The sequence below is a fragment of the Paramormyrops kingsleyae genome, chromosome 10 (assembly GCF_048594095.1).
Source record: "Paramormyrops kingsleyae isolate MSU_618 chromosome 10, PKINGS_0.4, whole genome shotgun sequence".
Classification (NCBI taxonomy): Eukaryota; Metazoa; Chordata; class Actinopteri; order Osteoglossiformes; family Mormyridae; genus Paramormyrops; species Paramormyrops kingsleyae.
In genome coordinates, this window is record NC_132806.1 from 13,062,667 (window position 1) to 13,087,814 (window position 25,148).

General features: G+C 47.0%; 1 protein-coding gene across 3 annotated transcripts in view; it reads right to left on the reverse strand.

Moving 5' to 3' along the window:
- The window catches only part of diaph2 (diaphanous-related formin 2), a 277,431-nt gene extending 252,529 nt beyond the window's left edge, over positions 1-24,902 (reverse strand). Inside the window, exons 1-5 of one of the 3 annotated variants that reach the window (XM_072717316.1) lie at positions 24,819-24,902; positions 23,686-24,061; positions 9,889-9,921; positions 8,168-8,344; positions 1,465-1,569 (exon numbers count right to left, since the gene is read on the reverse strand). In XM_072717316.1, coding sequence (XP_072573417.1) covers positions 1,465-1,569; positions 8,168-8,344; positions 9,889-9,921; positions 23,686-23,778 — 408 coding nt within the window. In that variant the 5' untranslated portion in view covers positions 23,779-24,061; positions 24,819-24,902. Of the gene's footprint in view, positions 1-1,464; positions 1,570-8,167; positions 8,345-9,888; positions 9,922-10,352; positions 10,617-23,685; positions 24,062-24,818 lie in introns of those variants that run through there. The other 2 variants (XM_072717314.1, XM_072717315.1) reach the window with 2 other exon arrangements.
- Positions 24,903-25,148: the final 246 nt, after the last annotated feature.

Genomic DNA, 25,148 nt, shown 5'->3' on the forward strand with positions numbered 1-25,148 from the left:
AATCACAGATTAGCTGCAGTGTTTGCAGGTGTGTCGGGTGTCGTCAGATTTCTTAAAAGGCAGGAAAAGGCATTAATCAGGTTTAACCAATGAGAACACAAAATGTGGGGGGAGCCACGTGGGGTAAGGGGGTGGAGCATGAACATGTCAGCGTCAACAGAAGGGAGGGCATTTGCCAAGGGGAGGGGGGCACAAACAGCAATCCCAAACGACGACAATTGCAGCTCGAATAACATAAATGGCGAGACAGCCTCAGCCAATCAGGGATCAGGTTGGTACACGGCAGGCTGATTCCTGACTCAGTCGCGCGCTTATCGTGCTAGACAGCCTCAGCCAATCAGGGATCAGGTTGGTACACGGCAGGCTGATTCCTGACTCAGTCGCGCGCTTATCCAGCTAACTAATCAGTAGCTTATCAGTCACGATAACATTAGCGACTGTCACCGTGTTTGTATCTCAGGCCTCAAGGTCATGGCATACCACCGCCGTAATACACGCTATGACCAGAAGGAGGTGCTACAGACCAAAGGACAAGCTGCCACTACATCTGACAACTAATCTCTGGCTTCAGAGTAACCGTGATGGGCAGGGCACTCTATAAAAGTACGCTGGTCAGTGGCCGGCCTAAAGGATGTCCAGTCCCCTGTCACTCTCAGCCGCTGCAGGCTGATGCTCATGGGCATCCCCATGTGTGGCAAAAGCACCAGTGGATTCTGCGACTCGTGCCGTCCTGACAGCAACCCCAAAACATCACTTTGGTTGGTGCTGTTTGCCTACTCAGACATATGTCTGCTCCCTGCTGGGGGGCAGAAAGCAGCGCCAGCCACAGTGAGTGAAGCCCCTTCATCTTGACACCCCCGATGCATGATTCCTCCTCCTTCCTAGGGGCTCCGTCTCCTAGCATGATGGCTAACTGGCACGATAGGTGCTTTACGAAGACAGTCCTGAGGACAAGCGCGTGGAAACGGATGAATGGGCAAGAACCGCCTCCGCCGGGTGAAATAACCATACACCCACCTCGCACCCGAGGCCTGGCCCCAGATACAGCACATCCTCAGATCTCACTGGCTGATGTCAATGAAATGGGAGGGATTGGGGTTACGCGGGGGGAAGGGATGGATCACCAGTCGCTCGATTGTGTCATTTGGGTGTTTGTCAGTTTAATGGAAATTTGCTGAAACAAGCACCAGGGGAGGCAAAACAAAAGGAAAGATGGAAAGCAGCGATCGGGGACACGAGCAGAGCAGGAAAGCGAAAAGCAGCCCAGATTATGACACACAGCCTGAAAGGGGTTGCCACAGGCACGGCCACGGCCACGACCCAAGACCACACCCACAACCAAGGCCACACCCACAATCCATGACCACACCCACAACCAAGGCCACACCCACAACCTAAGACCACCCCCATAACCCAAGGCCACACTCAGAGCCACCCTAGCAGCCATACACGCCAGGGACTTACAGATTTGGCAGTGGCAGAGATGTACTGGACCACCATTTCCCGCTTGGTGCTGAGGTCCTTCCCACGCAGGGGAGCCTTGCGCTCCTCATTCAAGTTCATGTCCTCCTGTTGGGCGACAGACAGGACCACACAGACACAGACACACACACACACACACACACACACAAGAATAAACATGATGACAATCCAAGAGTAACACCATAGCATATTGAATGGGCTTAGGGGCATGAGCCTAAGGGCAGGGAAACAGAACATGGCCAGGTAGCCGCTGAGAGGAACAAACAGAGAGACCCCAGTGTCAAACCAGCAGCAGCAGTTTGCAACCATACATTACAGGTGGAGCTATGCTGCCCCCTAGTGGGGAAGCATGGCATTTCATCTGAAAATACAACCTGGGAACAAACACTACTTATGTACATAGACTCACACCACATGATATATATTGATACAGAAAGTGAAACGCATAAAAAACATAAAAACACACAAAAAGTCAGAAATAAACATGCTAGAACACTTGTTCAAAAATACATGAGGAAATTTTCCACTAATAAATGTTTTGCTTTTTTTCCAAGTTACACTATGCATATTTTGTGTTTGTAATACTTACCTGTTGATAAAACTAGTCTCTTGACAAGCAAGTGTGTGTGTGTGTTTATTTGAGTGGGTTATTAGGGCGTTTTTCCACCACACCAAGTACTTTTGGTACGGTACTTTTGGTACGGTACTTTGGGTACGGTACTTTGGGTACGGTACTTTGGGTACGGTACTTTGGGTACTCTCCCTTTTCCATCGACTTCTGCTCGAGTGCCAGTACCAAAAGTCCCAAACCAGCTGGGGTATTTGTTTGGTACTCGGGCACTTCGGGGTGGGACTGGAAACGCTTTCTATGTTGACTGGTTATGCAAACAGCCTGCCACTGGAACACAATATAAAACGCTGCCGTTAAAACCGTTACGAACTCAGAAAACAACGATTAACAAAGTTAACAGATACAAAAACACAGATACAAAAAAAACAGATACAACAAAAAGATAAGAATTGTATGATAAGAAATTTAAAAAGTATTTTGTTTAATATACTAGGACAGCACACATATGGAGTGCTGTTTAATATACTAATATACTGTCCTAGCGGTGTGATTTTGTTGTAATAAATACTGGGGTATTTATAAAGCAAAGAGGAGTTAATAAATTTCTCACAATCCCATCTAGGAGTGCTTTATAACAGCAAGCAAAAAAATAATTACGATTGTTTCGGAGAACGCATGAAGCGCTCATGCAAAAGCAGCGAAGGTAAACTTTAAACTGAGTTTTAAACATATATTAGGCTACGTTCACACTGCCATGCTGAAGTGACTCAAATCGGATTTTTTGCCTTAACGTGACACAGATCTGATCTTTTTAGGGCTGTGTGGACACGCAAATCTTACATTTTCAAATCAGATTTTTGTCACTTTCATATGTGGTACTAAATCTGATACATATCCGATTCGCGGCCATGCGACCTTATGGAATATTATTTAGTATTTCATAACGCATAGAGAATGTAATCATTAGGACTCTATTAAGAAGCTGATGTAAACTGTGTAGAGAGTGACTTTGTAACCTTCAGAGAATGCTGACCAGCTACTGCTGTGTACAATGTGATAAAAAACAAGTATGAATGAGCACCTTCTGTTGGCTTAAAGTTTCTGTATCTGTTAGCCATTTTGTTAGCCTCTAGTGTATGAATATGTACTTTATTAGTGCTGCAGCTTATCACTAAGTTGAAGGACATTTACCTTATTAACCCTCTAGCCAGACAATCTGCAACAAGCAGAAGCTGCCAAGGTTTGCTACTGAAGGAAGGGATTCGCCTGAGTTCACCAATCACGGCTGGGCATTTAAAAAACTGAGTAGAGATGGTCACGTCACCCTTATGTTCAGCCGAGGCACCAAACAGTAAAAAAGATGACTGACAAACTTATCATATAGGGGTGTGGATTAAGGGAGAAAACAACGATGGTGAATGGTTGAGGGAATGATGATGCTTAAGTGGCGAGATATTGTTACACAATGAGAAAATGTATAAAAATTGGTGTAAAACAGTATTGGGCACACTTTAAGTGTCCGGCCTTGATTGTAACTTCATTGTTGCAATAAAGACTGAATTTGGAAGGTAAACATGGGGGAGAGCTGTGATAAGAGTCAGTGGAAGGATGGAGAAGTTGGGGATTTAATTGATATTTGGGGAAATGAATCTGTTCAAGTTAAACTGGAAGGAATCTATCGTAATAGAATAGTAATTGAAATAATTGCCAAAGAAATGGCACAGCGCAGACACAAACGAACGTGGCTTCAATGCCAAAGAAAAATAAAGAGCCTGAAGTCAAAGTTTATGGAGGCGAAAGACTCGAATCAACGGCAGCGGTCATGGCTGCACAACGTCCCGATTTTACGACCATCCTTCTACCCGTGTAAAAATGTATCAATGTGCGCATGCATGACGTTTCAGAGGACCGATGCGTTCACATTACTGTCAGATACAGGTCACTTGTAGTTATGAATGTGAACCGTCAAGATAGACAAATCCAATCTGAGCAAAAAATCGTAATTGAACGATGTGGCTGGCAGTGTGAACGTAGCCTAAGATAATCTATTAAAGGATTAATAATTAAAACTGCAACGCTACCTAAAGTTCTTTTTTCTATGACAGTGTAAAAATGTTTTAGGGAAAAACTCCCTGCGCAATAATGCCCATATATAGAATTGAATGTAAGAAGAAGCCTGATCTTAATCTAATTGACTAGCGATGTAAGAATTGTATGTGCATAACATGCAATGTTGGTATTAATACCACAACAATGAGTTGTGATGTCATTCAGCGCCAGTACCAGTTTTTACGCCAGTGGAAAACCAACACCTTGAAGTAACATACTTTTGGTACTTTCTTGAAGTACCAAAAGTACGATACCTGGTGCGATGGAAAAGAGCCCTTGGAGGTTGAACAATTGACCGACCAGAAAGAAAAAAAAAATTATTATATATATATATATATTTATATATAAATCACCTGATATTTATGCATCATGACCATCTTATGGCAATTGGCATTGGCCATTTGATCTTTGCAGACTACATGGTCGATACTGATGGCTGCACAGCTATGCAGAGCACATGCTTCATCACGCTTTATCAGCACATACAGGAGTGAAGCTGCCCGATAACCAAAGGTCAGAGTTCTAAATTCCTGCAGCTTACATCCCTTTCACTTGTCGAATAATATGGCCACAAAGCCGGACCAATCTCAATTTTTAAACATATTGTTTTGTAATTTTTGTCATAAATTAAATCATGAAACATCAGAGAATGTGGTGCTATTGTTGTTGTTTTATTTTCTATTGCTTTTAAAATTCTGTATGGCCTTGTTTAAAATGCAAGTAATGTTTAGAATTACATTATTATTGTGTTGTATGTGGTGCAAGTCTTACCACAAAGTGATAAAAACCTGTTATTTTGACCTTTTGACATTTTTTCGGTCCCCACAAGGGGAAACTCAATTTTATATTAATCTGTAAATGCAGGGGTGATTTTAGAATTTGATCCTTAGTGGGGATCAACCCTCAAAAAATACCAAATGAAATTACTAGATGGATTTAGAATTATGGCTGTCAGTCAAGTCATTTTTTTAATCGTGATTAATCATATAATCTGAATGATTAATCTCATATTCAATCACGTTATATTTTGTTGAAAATACATTGCAATTATGTTCACCTACAGGAAAAAAAATGCTGGTCAGATACAATAATACATTAACAAACAAATAATGCAGCAGTTTGCTACTGTTAAAAATAATTGTTAAAGTACAAAAACATTAAAGATTGACAACACAAAACTACTACAATCAGTCCTGCTATAACGCATGATATCACATCGCAAATCTGTTTTAACATGATTGATATATTAGTAACCAAGTTTAATACAACACGGGATCGCGTTTGTAATTGCTCAATTTTCAGTCAGAGAGAAAAGCATTGCAGAGACTCTAATGACACGTGGTCTTATCAGTTTTGGGGCTGTTATCAGGACAGCACTGCTCAGTGAGAAACATCAATTGAATGTGTGTGATGTCCAATTGATGAATAAATCGTTCTTTTGAACAGTTTTTTTTCAAAGTGAATCGGTCAAACCGGCTTTCAAATCTAAAAGAACTTTTTGTACAGTCACACATTGCACAGGTCAAAGTGTTTGATTCTACAAATCTAATAATATTTGACAAATTATCGTATGAAAATACACAGCAACCTTTTTCTAATTCCACTTGCTTTACGTAGACTGTCTGGAGCCATGTTGCCTCCAGCGCCCCTCTGCACATCGTGACCCATTGCACTTGTGCTGTGTCCATGCCCGAACACACGGCGGCTGCGGTTCACTACTCCCATCTACTGACGGCCAAAACAACGCTGCATGAACCATTTGCTGCATTTTCTGACGCCACTAGATGGTGCTGTTCAAAACGGGGCTCAGAAACGTGCCCCAAAGTAAACCAAGAGCACCAACTAGTGGGGTCAGAAAAAATAAACAAATAGCTCATGAAGCATCATTTTAGCCATCGTTACTCCCGATTCTTGGCCATCAATAAGTTAGCGAGTTTGGCACATTCGGTTGAAGCGGTTACTAGACAATTCTGGTGAGACTCATAAGACCCCTTGGAGATGTTTACCATACGATTTACTAATGTATTATTATTATTATTTTACTTAAAATGCTTATAATTACATTATTGACCACTCGTATCCTGTTTTTTGGGATTGCATTCACCCTACCCCATTTTTCCCATTAGATATGTAAGTACTATAGCTATCTGTTTAAGGGAAAGAAGAGGAAAAGCCTGAGCAAGCTACAAAGTAAAAAAGTGAAATCAGAGGGGGAATCAGCAGGAGGAAGTTTAAAGAGAGGTTACATTATACTTCCTTCACTATTTCCACATCAAGAAGTTGAACATGAATTACAATTAATTTTGAAATGCAGTCAGGCAGCATTACATTATAAAAGTCTGCATTAGAGTCTGCATTAGTGGATAAAAGGCACGGCCAGAATCACTGTTCATGAGACTTTATAATCTATTTGTGGACTTTAGAACAAAACTTCTGTGTAATTTACATTTAAAAAGCAACAGAAGAGACAAGAATGTTTCTATGCATGTATGTTTTTTAATACTTATGAATACCTTTCAGAAAGGAATTTGAAGACTGCAATGTGAGTTAAGCGCTCACTATTCCCAACGGTGGGGTGAAATATACAAATTATAGCTAGAAATATACAAAGTTACTACGAAAACCTCAAAAACTCAAAAAAATGACAGCAACAGACTAACAATGTGCTACAGAAAACTCAATAAACGCATTTGTCCAGATCCCAAACGGGGCTTGTGAGTTGACATGATTAAAATTACTTTATAACATTATTTTAAAATTGATCACACACATTAACAGCTGTTTAGAATGATAATTTTTCAGGGGGGCTGAGAAAAAAAATAGGGTGGCTGAAGCCCCCCTAAATAGGATCTGACATTATCTACGTGTGACTGCAATCAAAAAACTGAAAATGCCAAAAGTCTTGTATTTTCTTTGGTTACTTATGGTTAAGGCTGGGTAGGGGTTAAGGTTGTTATAGGTGGGATAAGAGTTATAGAGTTATGCCTATAGAAATAAAAGGAGAGTGGGCATTTGTGAGTGTCTGTTTGCATGAGTGTGCGCTTGCATGTGGTGAGGTCCCTTATCACGCCAGTGGTGACAGACCTTCAAGCCCCATATGTGGCCTCCATGTGAGTCTATGTTCACACTAATCACACATCGCAATGGGTAGCATCTGGCATCACACCTACAGAGTTGGGGATTCAAATGTCTCCCCCCACCACCACCATTTAGCATAATGCACCTTATTATATTCCAAAAAAATCCTTTAAATATAAAAAATAACAACATTAAAAATTAACCATCCACAGGGGGGCACTCTTCTGTCATACCAGGTCCACCACCCTGGTACGTGCAATGGTTTGTAAAACAAATACTAGTCCCTCACATTACTGCTTTGAGGACAAGCCCCTGAGCCAAAGTGTACGTGGCAGAAACATACAGAAGGCCCCCCTTTTTGTTTATATGTGAGGAGTATGTGAGGAGTATGTGAGGAGTATGTGAGGAGGCGCTGACATCACAGCCAGGATCTTACAGGGTTACACCGTACACAGATACAGGAACAGCGCTTTTAACTGAAGAAACTGAGATGCATAATTATGAGAAGCAGGTAACAGGTGGTGGCAGCAGATGGCGCAATGGTTAAGGACACACAGAAGTTCACCAGGTGGTTTCAGTAATTGCCCTGCTGCTCTACAGCCCAGATGCACAAACCGTGGAGAACTCTCTGGATAAAAATATCAGACATCCCTCGTGGGACTATTAGATTTGACCTTTTGGTCAAAACTTCCTTTTTTTCATTTTTTGATACCGTGCACTCGTCTGGAACAGAGTTTGGGGGAACAAAATTTGACCTGTTGGGAGTTGGATATCACATGAAGAGAAGCTACAGAATAGTGACTGGCATGTAACAGAGACAGTACGTGTATAAAGGGGCTCGTCTCTCCTCAGCATGACAGAGCACCCCCCCAAGGACAGGAGGACCTCACCACCTTCCCTGTAGCTGCTTCCTTTCAGCTCACTCACCATCATCTTCTCAAAGAGGTCCACGATCTCCTTCTCGGACAGGTTCATGGAGCGATCGTCGAACAGCGGCTGCGGCACCGGCATCTCAGTCTGGGCCGACTGCGGGTCTGTCGGGTGCTGGATCAGCGGCTTCTCCTTCTTCGTGCCCGTCTTCCGGAAACTGGTGATCCGGTCACGCTGGGGGCGGGGGGGGGTGGACAGAAACGTATTGGACAGGCGTAGGGGGGCAACAAGCTCGCCTTGGTGGAGGGTGCAGTCTGATTGGGTGATACAGACTGCCACTTTTTTACATACTAAGTACAATGGAGGGAAATGCTTGATTGCATGACTCCAGAAACAGGGGATATTATTAAAAAGACAAAATATTAAACAAATAAAAATAAAAAATATTAACAATAATCTAAATAATACTTATATAATTAATTATATTGAAATAATATGAAATATAAAAATATAAACATTAGGAATTAATATAGTAATTAAAATAAACAGTGTGCAATGTGCAGTAAAGTCAAACTGTACAGTGAGAGTACATACCACCCTCCCAGATCCCCCTGTCATGGTCACATGACTGGGTTGCTATTTGCACTTAACACACCACACTTGTACAGCACCTGGCGTGGCCGACCAATCAGAGCAGATTGGACTTACCTGCACGCATGTCACTGCTACAGCCACTCAGTCAGCAGGGGGCGCTACTGTCATAGCACATGCAGAGAACTACCCCGAGAACGGACTTGGGGTGGTTGGGGAGGGGGGGGGCTCACGGCGGGTTCGAGGGCCAGAATGAAAAACTGACAACATACAGGCCGCACAGGTTTGCGGGGTGGGGGTGTTACAGTGGCAGTGGGAGGGGGGGGTGCGTGATTGACATCATGCAGCCGATGCAGTTAGTGGGCACCCGGCATGAGGATGAGCTTAGGATGGGCATGCCGTGAGAATGGGGTCACGTGACTCAGCGACGGCAGTAATAGAGAGACACGGAAACGACGGCACGTGGGAATCTTTGTGGAAACACGATGGGCCCTGAAAGTGGATCGTGAGACTCAGCCCAGCTCAACCAGACCGACGCAGGCGGCCGCTGGAGCCAAAACCACCGGTGGGGGGGCATTCAGCAAGCCTGGCATTCTACAGCCCGGAGTCCCACTACTATCTGTGCAGACAGATATCAGAGGGGGGGGGGGACAACAACCTACCAAAGGCAGAGCCCCCTACAGACAACATACCCTCAATGTATCAGAATTTAGGTTGATTCATTTGAATCAAACCACATCACCTAATATTAAAGAGTAATATTTATTTCAAAATGCATTTAAGCACCCCTGTCCAGTCTTAAAATAATACAGAGCAACTGTAGAAGCTCCTGCATATGAAAGGTAAATTTTACAGATGGAGTCAGACGCCCTCGGAGTTTCTGACAGGAAATGGAGCATCTCAAACTACAGACAAGGCGTCAGCGTTACAAATAACCGGGCTAATAATAAAAATGGTAATAAAGATGATGATGGTGATGATGATGATGGTGATGGTGGTGATGATGGTCTAAACAGGGTGAGCTCTCAGGTCATCACGTCTCCACAAACATTCATAGGTTATTTATTCATTTTTTTTTTAATGTGCCATGCAGTCATGATGAAAGAGGTGATTAAAACCAAAATGGATGATGCCACAGAGTCCCCCTGGGTGGGGGGGGGGGGGGGGGGACAGGGGGGGCACCTTACCATATCATCAGCCAGTGTTTTTATGTGGATGTTCTGTAGAAAGGAAAGGACACATGAGACCAAAACTGCACCTAGTGCCGACACACACACACAGACACACACACAGACACACATGCATAAACACACAGACATATAATGCACACATGCATGCACAGACACACATACATGCATACGCATACACTAAGACACACACACACACACAAGGGCATCACCACGGCGAATTCTGAAGGGCATTTTGATCAAAGTGCATTTCTTTTACCACACATATGGTATTTAAAAACGCAGCCTACATAGTTTTCGTTCCTCAAACAAACCATTTTGCCACCGACACAGATGAGTCTGGCCACGGACACGTATGTCCATGTACGGAAGGGCTGACGTTCCTTACACACGCACGCACAGATACGGACACATGAAGGTGCAGAGGGACCGCGACCCGGCGAGTCACCAAAAGAGTAACTCACCGCTGGATTCCCAGCATGCAGCTGCACCCTCCCTCTCTCCATCACCATAAACGCCAAACGTGACTTGTGACCTTCCGGGATGCGCTTGTCGTAACCCGCACAGACAGACAGCAGACAGCAACCCGACCGCTCAGACAGAACAAGCTCCCGGCACAGAAGGCTGCTGATTAAAGCCCGGGCAGATCTCGCTCGCGCTCCAGTGAAGTGACAGACGATTCCAGAAAAGAAAAACGAGAGATCTAACGCCATAAATGGTGCGAAGAACAGCAGGAAGTGAGAAAGGTTTACTATGAGGGGGGGTAATTATCGGACAGGAGCCAGGCCTCTGGGCCGACGGTGCTGCCTGGGAAGCCTCTTAACACCCCCTCCCATTCCTCAGCCAATAGAAGCAGAGCGCCCAGGTGTGGCACAGAGACGACGCCCAAGCCTGTTACACATTTCCCGTCTGGAGGGCACACATTTGATAGGGACACATCCCAGTCTCCACCATGCCAGAAACTACCCACTGATGACACATAGGGGGCAGCAGAGAGCAGGCTAGAGAAACTGGGTCATGTTTATAGCAGGCACTCATGCGCTGTGGGAACTATAAAGATGTCCCAGGTGCAGAGTTCACAAGAGAACAAGAGTTACTATGTAATACTGAGTTACTATGTAATAAGTGATGAGTGAACATGATACACTGGGTTAGGGTTAGGTCACCCCCCAGCGGAGAATCATGGCCATTAACGAGAACTGACATTACCAATGAGTGACACTTTCAGTGACAACGGCGGGATTGTGGAAGTCAACTCCAAAGTGCTACATATGCTTGGGCGGTGGGGGGGGGGGGGCGATCTTTGTAGCCCTGACCTTCAGTCTAACATGCTGATAACAAAATTTGCTGCTTCTCACAAGAACAACACCATCAGGGCACTAAACACACAAACGTGAAGAGTCTTAATGCTTTAATATACTCCACACCGAGCATCAGGTAAATTTCTGTGAAAATATTCTGTAAGTTTGTATCCTGACCATGTTACGGAAAACATCCTGTATTTACACTACCTGGGGTGCCATGTTACCCAAAAGCTGTCACTTATTAAAAAAGGTTAGGAAAGTTAATTAGTAAGAAAACAGGTATTTAATTTCCATGCTTCTACTACATTACGTAACGTTTGCCTTCTAGCAAATGTGCATTTCTCAACAACTATTTTGGGCCGGTCATTCGGGATCCGCCCACTTGCACCCCATTGGCTGTGCACTGGCAGGTCCTTACAGGGGGAGGGGAATGTTTGTGCCCTGGTTCTGTCCCATTAAAGTTCCCTAAAATGACGTCAATTCCTTAGTCACGCCTCAGACACTAAGAGCTTCCAGTGTTGACCTTTTTCATGTTTCCGAATCTGGGTATTTCACTGGAAGATTCCATCTCATGTATGAAGCATAGTACCCAGCTCCCCCCCCCCCGGATCCCAGACGACGTGGCTCCTTCCTCTCAGGGTCAGCTGTTCCACCAGCACCCTTAGTGCCTGAACAGGTGGTTATCTCAGCCTTCGGAATAAGCTAATCGCACTCCCCCCACATGCATCTGCACACTGACCCCCCCGCCTCCTACCCCCAGTGCTAATCAACTGTACAAACAGGTTAATCAACTCACGCCAGTGCATGTCTGACATCACTAAACGGTGATGACGGAAACCACTCCGAAATAAAATGGAAATAATAATAATGACTTTAAGGGAACACAACGAAAACCATGGAGGCGGGACCACTGAGGGTCTCAGCTCTGATTGGCAGGGAGAATAGCATCCAATCAAACCTCATTAAGGATGTTGAAAAGGGAGCTGGCTGGCCACAGAGCACGCATTTCCCACCAGCCATCACCAGGAGACGGCCACCAGTGTGTGTCTCAACCATCCGCCGGGCCGCTTCCGTCTGTGCTTGCATTTTCCCCGGTCGGGGTACAATATCACGTCCTGGTTTAAGGTATCACGTCCTGCCCATCGCCTTGCACAACACAGTAAATTCATCACCGCAGTAACAGCTTTGCGATTGTGTAAAACACTGCTCAGAAAAACAGAGCCCTGATATAACCTCCACAGCAACATTGTTTTAATAAAAATGTAACAGTATATCATATATAAATCAATACGGCTCCAAAGGAAACAGATTCATGGGATTAAAAGCACATTCATCCAAACCTGGCCTGTAAAAGCAGGCCGGTCCGTAATGGTGTTGCGTAACAGAAGGCGTATGTGATCCAGAACCAGCCAAGGGGAAGGACTGCAGAAGGCGGTCCTGAGCTGGCGATGGGTCCAGATGCAATCGTTTACGTTAATGGCTGTTCTGCCTCCACCCCGCAAAATTCTTGCCACTAGGGGGCGTGGTGCAAACCGGCCTGGCAGCAGCTTGCGAAATGCAACTGAGGAAACGCCCGCAGTCACGTTTCTGATGGGAAAGGTCACAGGGGGTCACACTAAAAGGGTGAGAGAGAGCGAGCGCTGGCAAATGCTGCCTAAGTGGCCCCGCTGGCCGGACACGGTAATGCGGGCCTCGCGGAGCGAGCCAGAGGCAGCGGCCATAGATGCAGGGAGCAGGTCCGATGAGGCACTGGCAGGCAAATCAGGTTTCACTTTAATTAGCGGTGATTAATAACAAACAAAGGCTCACTTGTAGCACGGCTTTCTTGGCTAGGAGGGCTCGGAGACCATGTGGTGTAAACAGCACTTGGCAGACTGGAAACACCCACCCCCCACCCCCCACCCCAAATACCATGCGAGTCCGCCTGCCAACCGCCTCCCTCCAGTACCATCCCATCCCGGCCACAGCGGTAATCTGCATTTCACACGACTGGACTCCCACCTGAGGTGGGCGGGGGGCACACACTGTCAGCCCACTAATTAGGAATAATTACAGCAGCCGAAATGCTTGGCGGCCCTGTGCCTGCACCCGAGGCTGGTGGTTGTTCTCTGACGTCTCCAGATGTGCAGAAAGTAACAGCTGGCCTCACTGTACCATGCACACTGCTAATGTGGTTGTTCAGGAGGACCCCCCCCCCCCCCCATAACACCCAGACTGAGAGAGCAAAGGAGTGTCCAGTGTGGGTGGCACCAGGCGGAAGCTGCGCCAGTACACTGGGGGCAGACAGGTCAAGACACTGACTCCCCACAGCATGGGCAATGTCCAAGGAACTTGGGTTCAAACCCCGGGGTGAATTTAATTAAATAAATTATGCTTAAACATCTTCTGGTTTTGCTCGCATTTGCAGTCTGTCACCAGGCCCTTTTAGTGAGGGGGGTCTCTGGTAAAGAGAGAGCTGCACATCCATATGGGGACACCCACACCAAACAGGTCACACAATGGCAAATAAAGATCTTTATTCCTGGACAGGTAAGAGCAGAGCTGAGGGGCAGACGCTCCTGCAAACGCACAGGACCAGCCAAAGGTGGGATGTTGAGGTGACCTCGTGTACGGTCGGTCCCGGCAGCGCACCAGACCATCAAAAATGACCTCCAGATTACGGTACTCTGAATTACATCCAGTGGAAAACATGCAGCGTATTAGGATACCTGTGTTGATGGGAAGGAGAACATCTGAGCGACGGCGCCGAGACGGCGCCTTTGATGGAGGCACACGTCTCAAAAGCAGCTCCCCGATGAGGAAGCAGGCAACTATTACAAGAGTCTTTATATATGGGAGCGAGCGGCATAAGGTCATTTCGAGAGGAGTAGAACTTCCCCATTGTCTCAGTTCCTGCTCCTTAAAACATGCAGCGCTTCAAGACAAAAAACATGAAGAAACCAAAACAGACATGACCGACGTTTTCCCCCCATAAACAGCAACTCCATTCCCAGGAGTGACTCTGCGGACCCCCCCCCCCCCCCCCCCCAATCTTCCCAAAGGCGCTCCAGATTCCCGGTGAAGTCCAGTGAGCCACTGGAGATGAGATAAATTAAATATTTCAATAGATGGGTTTTATAGAGATCGATGCCCATCTGGCAGAGCCACAGCAAAGCAATTTCAGGGAACCTCCCTCGTCTGCTGGCCAATCAGCCGCTGATTCATGGTGTGGTATAACCTAAGACCCAAATCCAAGAACCTAAACCCAGGACCCTAACCCTAAGGTGGAAGCCTAAATCCGAGAACCAAACCCTAAGCTGGAACCCAAAATCCGAGAACCAAACCCTAAGCTGGAACCCAAAGTCCAGGAACCAAACCCTACCCTGGAACCAATACCTGGGTAATAAGTAACAATGTATATTATACACATATATTCACACGCAAGTCACAGCTGCTGGCCAGCATGCGATTCCCAGGGTGACATCACCCGACAGGGCCTAGGTGGGCCGAGCTATGCAGCGCCACCTGCAGGACACCCCCCCAGCCTGACTGTCACAGATAGGCACTGCGATGGCCCCGGGGAAGGTCTCATGTTTACACAGGTGTCATCACACAACCCCCTGGCAGCACCAGCGGACTGGGCAGGATTTCCAGCCCAAAAAAGTAAGAAAAAACCTTTTCCTGATATTCCGAGAGGGTTAGAAATACACACCCATTACAGCAAGTCAGATGACATGTGCAGGCCTCTTAACTGGAACTCAATTACTCATTTACTCATCCCCCCGTCTGCCCCCCCCCCACTAATCCTGCATATGTCACACTGACAAGACTGAAGATGACAAACACTGAAAGCTTTCAGAGACCCTCACACCCCAATGGGGGGGTCACAGGTCGCCTCAGACCCGTAGGCTCGTTGCCATTGACAAGTTCCTAGTCTAAATGCTAAACATGGAACCTGATATCAATGTAGCCTTAATTTCTGCTTCTGATCCCTTATCATTCCCATAGATGATCACTTGAGTCAAAGGGCTCGGGGGGGGGGGGGGGGTACCACCAGGTTTCAGTCCATATTTGGGATTGGCAGACACATTCCCGAGTTGACTCCACCCTATCCCACCAGATGATGTCACGCTCGTTATTGTACAAAGCAGCTGAGATGCATTCATCGTACCCGGCCTGGGGGGAGGGGTGGGGGGGGGGGGGAGCTTGGCGTTCCCCCACGACCTCAGGGATTTGTCCCAGCGCCATGAGAACAACGCTCTTCAGAAAGAGCAAATGAACAACAAAAAGCCGGGAAAGACAGGCTGCCTATTTTTAGTGAGTATTTAAGGGGGTTTAAATGCAGCCGAAAGAGACCAGGCGCAGAGCAGGCAGCTCGGGGCATGGCTCAGGGAGTTAGGAAGGTCACTAGTTCAAATCCCACGCTCATCAGAGCAGCCACATCTCTGTTAGGCCATTAACCCCCTCGATGGATGGCTGTCCCTGTGCTCAGATCCCCAGTCTCACTCTCACCCTTATATGAGCCTTACAAAGCGCCTGATGGGACAAGTGAAAACAATACATCATGATAATCCCATTCTTAGTTTTATTTCACTTCAGCCCAACACAGGAATTTCTGAGTGGGACAACCGGATCGTCAGCCCAGCGTAGCGGGTCAACTTGTACCGTGCCACTTTAAACCCTCTCTCATGGTTTCAAAGAAGTACTTCCAATTGCTGATAAGGAAATAATGGTGTGGAATAATAAACATGTGAGGGAAGGTAGAGAGGGTGACAGGTTCAGATCCGAGGATCAGCAGAGTGATGTCGCCTTAATGCCCCTGAGCGAGGCCCCTAACTCCCACTGCTCAGGGACTGTCTGTCTGCTTTCTCAGCTGCGTTGCCAAACAAATACAAATGTATACAGAACCACCACCACCCCCCCCCCCGTCTGCAGCCATTCTCCACCGCTTCCTCTTGCCATTTCCTGAGTGCCATGAAACACCCCCATGTGGTCCACTTCCTGCCTCCTGGCCCCCAAACACCCCCCCCCCCCCCCCCCCCTCCTCCTCCTCCCCACTCAGTTTCCCACACCACCCCCGCCAACCCAGAAAGCGACCATGGCAAGCAGAAACAGAAGTGATGACATATTGGAAAATATCAGGAAATCTGGAAGTTTCCACTGACACAAAGCTACTGTTGCTGTTCTGATCAGGTGATGATGTCTTTAAACAGTTGGCTGGTGTTTTACAAGAAAACAGCATCATTTGTGGCGCCCGTTTGTGGAATCTGTTTACAGCCTCATTTACAGCAGGTTGCATACATCAGCATTCATTTACAGTGTCATTTGCAGTGACGCCCATTTGCACTGTCCATTTACAGTAGCGTCCACTTACCAGTGCCCGTTTACACCGCATATTTGCAGCATCGTGTACTGGAGCATCATTTACACCATCCATTTATAGCAGGGGCATCAAACTGCAGTCCCGGAGGGTCGCAGCCCTGTGTAGCTTAGCTCTTTCCCTGTTCCACCACAAATGACTCAACTCAACAGCTGTGTGGTAATTAGCACTAGAAGTTGAATCAGGTGTGTTAAACGAGGGGAAACCCAAAAATGTGCAGGGCCCTCCAGAACTGGAGTCTGACACCTGTGATTTATAGTGTCATTTGCAGCATCGTTTGCAGCAGTGTCATTTACAGCAGCTGACGTTTGCAGTGCCCATTTGCAGCAATGCCGTTTGCAGTGCCCGTTTGCAGCAATGTCGTTTGCAGTGCCCGTTTGCAGCAATGTCGTTTGCAGTGCCCGTTTGCAGCAATGTCGTCTGCAGTGCCCGTTTGCAGCAATGTCGTTTGCAGTGCCCGTTTGCAGCAATGTCGTCTGCAGTGCCCGTTTGCAGCAATGTCGTTTGCAGTGCCTGTTTGCAGCAATGTCGTTTGCAGTGCCCATTTGCAGCAATGTTGTTTGCAGTGCCCATTTGCAGAGACGCCGCTTACAAGCCAACTTGTCCTGAACTCACAAATCATTTCACCACACTTTACATCTCAGCCCCTCAACTTTCTGCCAGTCGAGTCCAGAAAACGAGACATCTTCCAACACAAGAGGATTGTCATCAGGTCAGTTTTGCCACTTCCACTTTCCAGCTCACAGCGAGTCCCATCCCCACATGCTCTCCTCTGGCCTCACTACTTCCAATTCGCCCGTCTGTTTTTTTGCACCGGGACCTCCCCAGGCTATCCGGCAATTGGACTACCACACCCCCCCCCCCCCCAACCCCAACAGTGGTAGGACTGGAAGGTGAACCAGATTCCTCTGGCAGGGTACAGACGGACCCCGGGGGGTCTCAAGGTTTAGCCCGGCAGGAGTACATGGTGATACGACTGACTCAAAAACCGTCGCTTCACAACATACCAGAAACGGCAGCCATGCATAGATCCCCACCTCCATCATCTGACCAATAAGACAGAAACCTTTCAGGCACCTACTCAGGACACCTTCTTGTGGGGCCTGGAGGGGTCCTACTTCCCCTCTCACTGCCTGTATTACAGCTCCAGAGTTTACTTTATGCAGCACGTATTTCAACCCCTCCCCCAATGAAAAACTCATTTACACACAGATCAATATGCGATTGATCACAGACTAGCTTACAGATTAATAAAACATTCAATTAAGCTTTGTGAACAGAGAAAGGAAATAAATATCTATTGTAACTAATTACAGGTTCTAATTAGCACTGGAGGGCTAAAGAGTTAATTGAATGACGCTTTGTTTAAGCAAATACTTCTGCTGTCATGGTAATTGAATTGAACGAAATCGCTTTATTCACACATTGACAGTAAGTCTGCTGCCAATTGCCTGTTAGGAATCGACTCTGCATCCAACTGCAGGAGACTCAGTCAAAAAGGAGTAGAGACTCCTGACCGGCTGATATCCGAGCCACGCCTCCAGACAGAGAACGAAACGGGCAGGTCCACTTCGCCGGCTCAGAACAGCGCCTCTTTGCTTGGGCGGGTCAAAAGAATGCCAGAATGAAACAGGTAAGACAGCCCAGCAAAGAAAAACAACGTACTTTACTAGCAGGGCATGGAGATGGTGAATTTACCCAGTGCCTGGTTTATAAGGCATCCAGCTGAACTGGGATTCAAGTGTTTCACATGAAAGGAACCTCACGTCTATGACCTCAGCATCTCCCCAGCCCGGGAGCTGGGGGGGGGGGGGGGAACAGTCAAAAAGTACTGAAAAAGGTTACTCCTCACAAAGCCAGCAGGCTGATCTGAGGGTGACTGCACTTATGCAGCATGTGGTGATAGAGTTCCACTCTGGTGACAAGCAGCTCCAAAGAAGTCCCAACATGGTCCAAGCAGCAAAAGGGGGGGGGGGGGGGGGGGGTTTATAACCAGGGTGAAGTGCCCATGAGCAGGTTTAGTGCTGACAAGCGTGTGGGACACGCTGGAATGGCCCTGGGACAGGATCCAAACGACCAGACACATAACTGCCACATGGGAAAACAAAAACAAGTGTTTCCAGGCAACGGTTAGGGCCTCTGTGCGAACAGGTAGGACATCACACCTCAGCGCCTCAGTGTACACACGCCTGGCCTTTCTGCTATTCAAAGGAAAACGGGGGGGAGAGGATCCCTGTAAGGACACGTCCTTGACGTAGCTCTGAGAAAATGGGAAAAAACAGACATCTGACCAACAGCCAGCGAGGTCCAAGTATGATTTAATCCAAGAAGCCAGTGGAGATTTCCAAAGAGCAAAGGAACGTAAATTAATAAAACACACTTAATCACTTAATATACTGCGTATGGAACCATATTTGTTCACTTAAACTAAAGAGCGACTTCAGTGAAAACACACACACACACACACACACACACACACACACACACACATCTCTTTTTACTAAACAGATAAGATTGTGGATCAATCAAGTAACATCCAGCAAAACTGCTTAAAATCAGTGCAAGGTTAACATTTTAGAGGATTCCTTTGTATGACTTTATTCTTCCTTCAAAGGTCCAACAGCGATAGCAGCCTGGGTCACGTGCATGAGGTTCAGGCCATGATCGCCAGCCCTTTGCCGCTGCTCAGCCGGAGCCCCGGAAGCTTCCACAGAGACCCTCCTGTGCACCGCCGCCGCCGGGATATCTGGAATCCCATTTGCATGACCTCATTCCCTGTCGCTGCTCGTGGCCACGGGACCCTATCCCTCTCATGACGAGCACTGCTGAGTGCTGCTTGGGGCTCCCAGGAAAATCAACAAACAAAAGCAACAAAGCAGCTCAAAGATCATCACTCAGCACGACAGAAAACGCTCGTCGAGGAGCTGAAACACGAACTCAGCAATAATCCACCACAGCCAAAAACAGACCACTCTAATTTATACTAACCAATTAAACAAATGTTTAACGCTAAAAGGAAAGCGCAAAAATAGGTAAAGACAATTGCAGGGGGTGCTGCACGCGGCGACATGGTGGGGGCCGGGCACACGCGGCGACATGGGGGGGAATGGCGGGAGCCGGGCACACGCGGCGACATGGGGGGGGGGGGAATGGCGGGGGCCGGGCACACGCGGCGACATGGGGGGGGGGAATGGCGGGGGCCGGGCACACGCGGCGACATGGGGGGGGGGAATGGCGGGGGCCGGGCACACGCGGCGACATGGGGGGGGGGAATGGCGGGGGCCGGGCACACGCGGCGACATGGGGGGGGGGGAATGGCGGGGGCCGGGCACACGCGGCGACATGGGGGGGGGAATGGCGGGGGCCGGGCACACGCGGCGACATGGGGGGGGGAATGGCGGGGGCCGGGCACACGCGGCGACATGGGGGTGGGAATGGCGGGGGCCGGGCACACGCGGCGACATGGGGGTGGGAATGGCGGGGTCCGGGCACACGCGGCGACATGGGGGTGGGAGTGGTGGGGTCCGGGCACACACGGCGACATGGGGGTGGGGGGGACAGCACCATCAGCACCCCAAGGATCTCATCCTGATCCCGCATAAGAACATGTTTATCTTCACCACAAACTGCCACTCAGGTGAAATACCAACAGCGGACAGAACATACACATAAATAAACAAGGCCCCCACACTGATGACACCATAGTAAAGGCCCACCCCAGATATGGAAAAACCCCTCCCTCTGTGGTGGGCTCAGCACTCAGGACCTCTCCGCACACTGCGCCCAGCCTGGCACTGAACAGCGGGTCGGCAGAGCAGGATACCAGGCTGCAGACATTCCAACACATGGGGGGTGGAGGGGACAGTTCCCTGGAGCTACAGACGTTTCCTGCTTATTTTGCTAATTACAGAAAATAATGCTGAGCTCCTCCAGGCGATCATGGGAAGATAAAGAACAGAACAGAACTGCACGGAAGTCAGCTTCACCAAACCCTGCCATCCAAAGCAAAAGGAGGAGAACCGCTGAGGGACCAGCTAGTGGCCCCTCTGATGGCCTGAGATGGCCATATTCCTGACACCAAATGCACCATGGGTAAACAACTGCAATGACGGAATGCCTCTAAAATGAGGAGAGTCTGGGCAAAATATTCCCAAAAGGAGGACAGTTTGGGCAAATCAAGAGGGAAGCAGAAGAGTCAGTTACAGCTTGAATTCTTGTCTGAGGAATTGTGTGAGGTATACTTGGGGGAAGTCAGACGTTTAGCTTGAGGTATTGTCGGAGGTATACTTCACGGTGTAGTTTGAGGTATAGTCTGAGGCATACTTCGAGGTGTAGTTTGAGGTATAGTCAGAGGTATAGTTCGAGGTGTAGTTTGAGGTATAGTCGGAGGTATACTTCACGGTGTAGTTTGAGGTATAGTCTGAGGTATACTTCGAGGTGTAGTTTGAGGTATAGTCAGAGGTATAGTTTGAGGTGTAGTTTGAGGTATAGTTTGAGGTATAGTTCACTGTGTAGTTTGAGGTATAGTCGGAGGTATAGTTCGTGGTGTAGTCTGAGGTATAGTTCACTGTGTAGTTTGAGGTATAGTCGGAGGTATAGTTCGCGGTGTAGTTTGAGGTATAGTTCACTGTGTAGTTTGAGGTATAGTCGGAGGTATAGTTCGTGGTGTAGTCTGAGGTATAGTTCACTGTGTAGTTTGAGGTATAGTCGGAGGTATAGTTCGCGGTGTAGTTTGAGGTATAGTTCACTGTGTAGTTTGAGGTATAGTCGGAGGTATAGTTCGTGGTGTAGTCTGAGGTATAGTCTGAGGTATACTTCGAGGTGTGGTCAGGTATAGTCTGAGGTATAGTCTGAGGTATACTTCGAGGTGTAGTTTGAGGTATAGTCTGAGGTATACTTCGAGGTGTAGTTTGAGGTATAGTCTGAGGTATACTTCGAGGTGTGGTCAGGTATAGTCTGAGGTATAGTCTGAGGTATACTTCGAGGTGTAGTTTGAGGTATAGTCTGAGGTATACTTCGAGGTGTAGTTTGAGTTATAGTCTGAAGTATACTTGGAGGTTTAATGTAACTAATTTCACTGCCTGCATCTACTGCTGTTTACTGTACTGCTGTGCATTTTATACATGAATTTTGATTTGCTTTTGATTTCATGAAAGGTGAAATACCTCACCTCAGCACTTAACCAGCACATGAATATATACCATTATAATCATGGGTAAATAAAGCCCGATTCAGGGGTAAAGTGGACACTTCACAATTTGATGGCAATGTGATCATTTCACCAAGAAGACACTGAGCTAGATGATCTTCTTAAAGAGAAATTTGTGAAATTGCATACATCCCCCATCCAGCGATCCCTCTGCTAAGGAGTCTTAACATCTGTCTGTGCCGGATGTTAAGAGAATTCCAAAACTTCCTGCCTGCTGGAATGCCTTGGTTGGGGGGGGGGTGACAGAGTGGAATCAGATGGCAGATTCCACCCTCAGAAAAAGCAGCAAGAAAGCAGGAAGAGCTTTTTAGCCCAAAGAACCAGATGGTCCCACCACAGAAGATCTGCTTTCCTCTCTTCTCAGCTTTTAAAATTGCATTTACTAGATCATGAGACGTCACTGTCAAAACCAAATAGGTTGTAGCTGCCATCTCAGAACTGAGTACTTTATTTAAAACCCTGGGAAAGAGTCTTTGACACAAGACCAGGGGGTGTTTCTCAGTTAGCTGGGTTAAGGTAGAAGTCATGATTGGCCAATAAGAGTTTAGATAAGGAACATTACTGTTGGACAATCATGACTTCTAGCTAGCTGAGAAATCCTGCTTCATGGAACACCCCCAAGCCCTGACTCAATGACTGATTCGAGTGGCTGCCCATTTAGCGATGGTTACCACTGGTTACTGATGGTCATAAGGCCAGTCCACCATTCGCTAATATACATATATATATATTTTTTTTTTTTTTGGAAGAGTAACTTTCTAAAATATAGGGCTAAGCCCGGAATAGGCCACACCTGGGACAAAACCTGAAGATGTGGCGCTAAGGACAGAGGGCAAGCTGCTTAGATGTTTGTCCTACACTGCGTGACCCCCACAGTGAGGTAATTAGGACCAAAGGTCAACTTTAAACAGATGCCATCTGTCCTACATAGTGTCTTCATAAACATGACACCCATCAAAACCTAAATTCATCTTCAGCTTACGAGAAGCCAAGCAGTACCTGAAGAACATGCACATTAGCCGCAGTCAAGCTCTCTTGATTGTATCCAAACGTACCTCCCCCCGCAATGGACAGGAAAGGCTCAGGACAGCAAGATATGTGTGTAACACCACCCCCACCACCACCATGTGACATCAGCACAGCACAGGAACCACAAAATTCAAAGGAAGAACCCAACAGGACCAGTACTGATCTGCTTATTTACGAGTGCTTTTATAACTGCTGTGACTGTAAATACTATTTACCAAGTGGTCAATGGGTGTTTGCACTTGTGTTTCTAAATACGCAGTTGTGTTTATGCATCCAGAAGGGTGTTTGTACATTTACATGGATCCTTAGGTGTGTAGCTGCGTATAAAGGTGCTCACGCATGTACTGGGAAATGTGGCCACGTTAGCCTTCCCTGTGAATCAAGCATTTACAGTATATGATCATGATCCCGTATGAAGAGCGGACGTACACAGTCACAGCCTGGAAGGAGGCCACGTTACATCCGCATGCCCAGCCAGCTGTCCTCGGCACCCCAGCGAACAAACCCGCCACGGGAGACAAGCGACAAGCGGGAATAAACGGCAAAAGTGATTCGGGGGGAATACCGCTAGACGACATGTGATGGTGTGACAACACAGGAACACAAAGTGAGCTCTGTGTTTGGGGACAGCATGACAGCGATGAAGCTGCTAATGTGACTGGCCGAATTTAAAATAAACAGAGATTAATATAACCTGCCTGAGGGAATTAAAAACCGCTAAATGTCTAAAGGTAGCAGCTATTTTGAGGTTATTTAAATATAAAGACTTAATGCCGCTTATTTCTTGCTGTACGGGAGCGAAGTTTGCACCACTGTGGTATAACAAGGATAAAAAACATTAACTCAAAGCGTAGCACTTCATTTAAGAGATGTGATGTTCCCAGGCTGCTGCTTACCAGCTTTTTGTTCTTGCCGTCGTCCTCGGTCGGCTTTCTCTTTGACGGCTTGCTCGGGTCCTCGCCGCCGCCTGCTTGGCTGGCTGGATCCATGTCGGCTTTCGGTCACTTTCCGTAAAGTTAGACGATAGTGTTTCTTTAAAAAGCGAATTACTCCAAGTGTGCGTGATCGGGGGTCGCGAAAAAACCCATGCCATCCAAGAAGGGGGGAAAAGTAGTAAAAAGTGGGGTAAATCCGAGAGTAGTTAATCCGAATGGCTGGGAGGTTGTCGCTCTCGCATCCAGCTCTCAGGGCCGAAAGGGGCGCTTTTCGGGGAGGGGAGGGGGGGGTTCAGACGTGCTGCCAAAACGATCCGATCCCGGAGGCCGAGAAGATCTGTGTAAACAGACAACAGAGGCAATCAAATCGGACACATTTCAGGAAAACAATATGATAAAAAAAAATTCGGGAAAGAACAGGGTACACTCGTACGCGTGTAACAAAAGGATTCAATGTTTCACGTGTAACTTTTGTCAACAGTGTATGAAAACGGCGCTGTAAACGCCCATTCAGATTGCCAGTTACACCAGTCTTAACTAGCTGTGTAGCCGGGGTTACTCGATCCGATCACCCTGGAAAAAGCCGGAGTAGCAACACAACTGCTAAATGCACTCCGGGAAAGTCAGAAGTACGGTCCAAGGAGCACCAAATGCGACGTTTCAACGCGATCACAGAACAAAACTTGTTAATTCAGCAGCCATACGTGTCTGTAGTCAGTTGTCTGTGGCTTGGTGGGTTCAATACAATTGATAGCGGTTTTTCTGACCAGCTAGTCAAATCACATCGGTCGCCCACAGTTATGCACCGCATTTTAAGTCATGGGAATCCCGTAAAATGAAGAAAATGACTCCTGTCGTTTTAAACTCCACCAATTTTATTTATAAGAAATAAATCACCGTTGCATAGTCCAAGCTCCAACATAAAAGACAACATCAATATTCAACAAATGCAACACCCCGATGCATTAGACTGCACTATTACATACGTCTGACTAGTAACACACACTGATTTGATATCAAATTATATTTAAATAACAAACCATATTAACCTGTCAAACAAAACTCCCTAGGTAAATCCCAACCGTAAAGCTTACCATCACAACCAAACCACGAGACGCAGGCCCTCTACAGACGCACCCACAGAGCGCTCCGATTCGCCTAGGAAAGGGAATCAACCGTGTAGTCGCCGCATTTCCATTGGCTCTCTGGTCTGTCAATCAAGAGGTCAGCTTTGTTACTGAAAGCGGCAGGTGCGCTGCTTGTATAAGGTCGGGGGATGTAAGGTGCGTGCTGGCGCCCCAGTGTGGTGCTCCCTTAAGTTTACTGCCGTTATTTACAACCCCCTTTAGGGTTTTTATACAAGGCTTCTTAAATCGTAGCTAATTAAAGCAGACTGCGCTATCTCTTATAAATATACCATTACT